The sequence below is a fragment of the Limulus polyphemus genome, unplaced genomic scaffold (assembly GCF_000517525.1).
Source record: "Limulus polyphemus unplaced genomic scaffold, Limulus_polyphemus-2.1.2 Scaffold3099, whole genome shotgun sequence".
NCBI lineage: Eukaryota > Metazoa > Arthropoda > Merostomata > Xiphosura > Limulidae > Limulus > Limulus polyphemus.
In genome coordinates, this window is record NW_013668709.1 from 30,935 (window position 1) to 37,541 (window position 6,607).

Genomic DNA, 6,607 nt, shown 5'->3' on the forward strand with positions numbered 1-6,607 from the left:
GAAACTTAAGCTCTTAAGTGTATTGACACCCCAACTGTGAGAATGTCATAGCTTTCCCTGTATTATTGAGATGGGTTTTATTGTTGTCACTTGTACACTGAGTTTTAAACCATTTGCAAAAATATAAGAATAAGCTTTTTATATATTAGTTAAACTGTTTTAATTATAAAGCAACAACAACACAAGTGTGAGTCTTACTACAAAGTAAAGATAGTAAGAAAGAAAAATATAAAATTCTTATGTGGTACTGGTACTACTACTAGTAGTACGTACAAACCACACAGGTTTATCATTCTAAATATTGAATCATATTGTTATTATGAACTAAATATAAAATTACACTAAATTATTTAACTTAAATCTAATAATTTAAATGCAAAAGAATATAAAAAATCATAAACTCTTTCAGTTCAAAGTGCTAAGCCTAATTCACGTAAAGACCATACATTCGCCACTTGATAGACCTTAACCCTAATATTCATGGATCAACTTCTATCCTAAAAATTATATCTATTTTGAGTTAATTTTTCAATATAATGATTTATGTAAATAGATATATATGATACAGCATGGCTTAAGCTACTATAGAAAAATAATAAAAGTCACATACATCCCATGCAGTTTTTCCAGAAGCAAATTTTCTAAGGCTTATAACAAAGTACTATTGACCAATACTAAATACAACCTCTACATAAAATGGCAGTTATTATAATAAGCACCACCCACATTCATATTATAAAATCCAGAGAACAGTGTTTCATCATGCGCTTTGCTTATCATCCTATGATTTGTCAAATGTGAAATACAGCGATTGGAATAACATGGTACTGAAATTGACACCTTCGACTAGGGTTAGCTTAAAGTTTTGCAGCTGAGGTTTAACACACCCAGATGCTGTTTTATAAATAAAACAGACTAGAAAAGATTAAGATACCAATCAAAGATGACAGAACCAGCATTAAAAGTGCAAGAAAATTGAAAAAAAAAAATTTTTTCTTATGCTGCTATTTACAAGAATAAAATCTGAAATCCAATAAAAGATAAGTTCGCTATAATTTTTTCAATTCACAAATGTGATTTTGCCTTCAAGATAAGGCAAGGTAAGGGGTTAACAGAGTGCCATTCAACATGGTATTATGTATTTGATGTCAGTTATCAACTATTCAATTTACCCTACACTGATAATTTAGCAAGAGTTTGTAGTAAAGGAGAATAAATGTCAGATGCAATTTACAGGGATACAGAAATAAACTGTAGCTATGCATTTTGGAAGTTCTAGAGGTTATGCAAGCTATACAACAAACAAAAGTATCTTTATTCTTCACATAAATGTCACCTTGCAACATGACCTTTCGGTGTCTGACTCAGACTGACATTGTTAATTCACAGACATATCTTGAGTACAAATTCCTTTTAACTCATCTGATCTTTTTGTACATTTTACCTAAAGCCTGCCACATTTTGGGTAAATATATATAGTAAATTTGGTATTACAGTGAATATTTTTTCTTCAATATGAGGTTGGTCTAATGGACCAAGCCTATGCACATTCAGCTTAAAGGCTCTAGTTCTAATAACTGTTTACACCAATCAACTAAAACATATATTACTTTTGATAACATATAGCATATAGTGAGTTTAACTATCACTAAAAATACCTTAAAAAACAAAGATGTATAAAGGCTATATAAATACAAAGAATGAACTCAATCTAATCAAGGCACTTCTAAATCTAGTATATAACTGCATTTTAACTACCTCTTGTTGTATGCCATATAAAGTTCTGTCAATTTTAATATACCTTTTGTTTCTTATATGTGTAAAAAAAAGAAATTATAGTTATAAATTGCTGAGTCCACATTTAGACCTTTAATTTGACACAAATAAGCAATATTATATAACTTTGTTATTTTTGCCTATACTGGTCTGAAGGGCTTTGGGCTAAATTTCTGTTCTTTGCTATAATTTATGATATAACCCCATTTAAATACTTTTAAAGATAACTGGCATATCATAGAGAATTTAACAAGTACAAGACTATGATGAAGTACACTGAACACTTTTCAATGTTTTTGATAGTTAAAAATATCTTTCCTGGATTACATTTTAAATCACCACAATCCACTCTCAAGTTGAATTCTATTACTGGTTTGGCAATGAGAATTGAGTTTAAAAAAGTTCAAAATACTTTCTTTTCAATTAGTTAAGAGAAGCAAAAGTTTGTTCAGATGTTTTGAGAAATAACCAGGTTCCTTTGACAAATACATTAAACTAAATTTGACATGTAGAAATTTAAACATCTCATTCACATAATTAAGTTCAAACTGAGAAATTGGATAGTTTATTAAACCTTTTTGTAGTATTTCTGTACATATTCCTATTTATTAATTATTTTAGTACAGTTTTTTAGCTATGAAATGTGATTTTCTGAGTTGTGTATATGCAATTAGAATTCAAACTGTTTACAAAACATTACATGAGACAATTGTGTTTGTAATAAATATTATAACTCATGTTTGCATTTCTTGTTTTATTTCATCGTTTGTGTAATATTAATCACCTACTAACCTGAAAACTCTAAAAACTGTGATGGAAGGGTAATTCTAATTCGAGAAGACCAAAATAAATTCATATTATGAAACTTTTACAGATGAAGATGATATAGAAGGCTATAAACAAATTGTATAATCATACTTTAAAATAGTTTCAATTACTTTTCAATGATTTATTGGTATTACACTAATATGTTTTACTTATTTTCAGAAGATATTTAATGTCTGTACATGTACTTTTGAAAAAACTCACTTTAGACACATGGATGCACACAGTAGCAATTTTTATTTGATTCTTCAAGTACATGCAACTTATCTCTGTTTAGGTCAATGCTAAAAAAAGTCCTAAGCAAACACTCATACATTCACATTGACAAAAGCACATTATATTCTCTTTTTACTATGATTATTATTCTTATTATCCTAATAAGAACAAAGAATTTAAAATACTACTGTATTTGATATAAAACTTACCCCAATGCTATTCTGTACAAGTTCACTAATGTCTTTAATATTCCTGAAATTGGATTTTGTAATAGTCCCAAATCTGATTACTAAATCTCCAACTTGTAGCTCCTATAAAAATTAAATATAGCTAAATATAAAACAATATATATATTAAACCTAAACAATTGTTGTAAAATATTTAACCACACATGAAATACAGGATTCATTTATATACAAAGATCATACACTTACCAGCACAAGAAATTTAAGAATTTTTTCAAACCTTTTAAAAACTAAAGCTAGACTACATAATTTCATTGAGGATGCTAATGTAGTGAATAGTTAAAAAACTCTCTGGATACTAGATAATATGAACAATTTAATGCTAAAGGTATTGCCAATTAATACATGTGCATTACAGCTGAGTGAATTAAATGATATAATAAATTATTTTTTAGCAGCAATTACCTCAATTATTGTCACGTAAACTGATTGATTAACCAAAATTACAGTTATACAAGTTGTAATGAAAAATAATCAACTAATTAAAATAATGTTTCTGATAATTCCAACCATCAATTCATTGAAATTATGATTGAATCAACTGTCATGAAAAGAATCAATTAACTGAAATTAGGGTTTCTAATTATTATTATATTTTATTATTCCAACTATCCAAATAAACAAAATTTTGATTAAATCGATTGCCATAAAAATAATAAACTAATTGAACTGCTGACTGATTAGAGGAAAGGCAACTGGCTAAGCATCTGCCATCAACTCTTTTTGTTTGTTTGTACATATCAGGGTTTGAGGAACATTATTAATTAATAAATTCAATGTAATTGAATTAATGGGTCATTGATTAATTAAACAGTAAATACCAATAATCACCCAGCTTTAATATACACACATGCTATTTTATTTCTGTGCTTCATTTAGTATTAAACTATGGGTATAATAATATATACTTTTATAACAGATGGCTTACTCTTAATGGCAAACAGATGGACTGGGTAATAAATATTGAGATACATGTAACAGAAAACCTTTTAACTCTAAGTCAAATTTTTTGATGTTGCAGTTCACAATTTTATTGTCAAAATGTTAGAAAAAACAATGAAGTTTTAGAATGACAGAATAACATGAAACAAAGTTTTCATACAGTGTACTTGTAAAATTCACAAATATCTTATATCAGTTAGCTAAGGATCGGACATAAATAAATTAGGAATAGAAGAGCATTGACACACACACACACAGTTGTATATACATATATATACACACACACAGATGTACCCAGTAGTGGATGCAGGGGTGGGGTTCCAGGAGTTCGAACCCTGCCCATTCCAATGCAAAGTGCTCTCAATATTCAACACCTATATTTTTCATCATTTTAGGATTTTTTATGTTTGCCTTCTTACAGACTGAATCCTGCCCTTCAAAAAATTCTGTATCCACATCTGAATGTATCATACTTTGCTAAAGTGTTTGCAACAACATTCAAGAAGCAGGCATATATAATATTATTAGTGTGTTTTCTTCTCAGCATATGCTTCAGACAGGTTTTTAGTATATGTGTGGGCCTAATTCTTTACAGTAGGTGTCTGTGACTTGTTGGTGATAAATTTCAACAATAAACAAACAGCACACAGTCCACTTGTTTTAAAATAATATATTAAAACAAGTGAAATGTATATACAAATGTTCATTACACAGTTAATTACCACAGTTGTATCCAGAGCTTTAAATAATTGTCTCTTTTTCGTCAAAGTTCACACAAGCTGGTTCACTTTCTTTAGAACATAATTAGACGAATGCTTTCTTCTCTACTGTTATTACAGTACAATCTGTGATACTTTCACTTTAGAAATTGCACTATATGCTCTTTATGGCTAAACTCACAATCATGCAGTTTTGATCTATCTATCTGTCTAACTAACTGACTACATTTTAAATGCATATTTATAGACTGACTGAGGCCTAGAATGTTCCACACACTACAAGATACTATGATGCATTAATACTCAATTTAAACAATGAGAAAAACTCAGAAGCTTCTAGTAACATGATGCAATAATACAACAATCACCAATTCACAACTGAACTACACAAATTATGATGATTTGAAAACAGTTACGTAAACAAACCTACAATAAACTATCACTTCTAAAAATAAGTAAATTTAACACTCATACTATACTTAAACCATTTAAATTATAACTCTTGCAATAATTGTAAATGGAAACAATACTGTATATCTACCAGGTTCACTTTCTGTTTCTCATTATATATAAGGAAAATCAAGCAATTTATATTGCACCATACTCAGAACAGCCTGATGTGAACATTGGACAAGCATTGTTATCTTAATACTTTATTCTTGGACATGCAAGTTTTCTACCAGTACTACAATCAGAGAGCATTTTAGCAGAAACCTGTATTCTATAAACATTCTGATTTTAATGAAATGTAAAAAATAATCAATGATACGTTTCTAAAATGGAGGTCAGTTGAGGAGCAAAGATTTACAGACTGATTTTACAATTACACAAAGTGTAATCAATAAATACTGAACATAGATTTACATATATATATATTCATAATATCTGGTATTATATAATCAATACTAACATATGGCATTAAAGATACAAAACTAATTTGGATTATCTCTGTGATTATAATGCCAGACTTTTATGTTTCTGGAAATGTTACATGAACAATATTAAACAATGTATTAGAAACTCCAGAATGTTTGCAATCCTGTTTCGCCCGTTCTTGCCAATATATTCATGACCAAAATCGAAACATAAGCCATACATTCTGCACTTCATCCCCCACTATACTGGTAAAGATATGACAATGACACTTTTGCTGACTTCACCTCTACAGAACACACACTAACTTTCGTTAAACACATAAATTCCATTCACCCCAACATCAAATTTACCATAGAACACGAAAACAATAAACAGTTATCCTTTCTTAACCTCAAAATTATTAGATCTGACACTGAGTTTAAAACAAAAATTCACCGCAAAAACACACACACTGGTCTCTACATCCCCTGGAATTCTGCTCATGACACCACACAAAAAATCAATACACTTAAAAACCTCATAAACACAGCCACAAGACTCTGTTCAACGGACTACATAAATGAAGAAATTAACCACTTAAAGCATTCCTTTATTCACAGCCAATAAATTCCCACCAGCTATAGTTGAAAAGCTCTCCAACATTCCCCACAATAAAACTCAACTCACGAACAAAATTGACACTAACAAATCCAACAACAGTACATTACACTGCAGTTTACCTTTTGTTTCTGAAACCAGCTCAACAATTATCCACACTTGAACTAAACTAGCCAGTAAACACAATATTCCTGTCAACGTCAAATTCTCACAAAAACCCGGCCCTAAATTAAAATCGTTACTAAACAAAAATTATTTAGAATCACACAATACCAACGTCATTTACAAAATAACATGCAATAACTGCCCAGAATTCTACATAGGAGAAATAGGAAGAAAATTGGAAACCAGATTGACAGAACACAATAAAAAACCGTCCCATGTTTTTCACCATTGTAACTAAAAAAAAAC

General features: G+C 29.5%; 1 protein-coding gene across 2 annotated transcripts in view; it reads right to left on the bottom strand.

Annotated features, from left to right (window-relative positions):
* The window catches only part of LOC106468654 (26S proteasome non-ATPase regulatory subunit 9-like), a 47,672-nt gene that overhangs the window by 5,676 nt on the left and 35,389 nt on the right, over positions 1 to 6,607 (bottom strand). For both annotated transcript variants that reach the window (XM_013929087.2, XM_013929088.2), the window contains exon 4: positions 3,027 to 3,128. In XM_013929087.2, the coding sequence (XP_013784541.1) occupies positions 3,027 to 3,128 (102 nt within the window). The remainder of the gene's footprint in view (positions 1 to 3,026; positions 3,129 to 6,607) is intronic.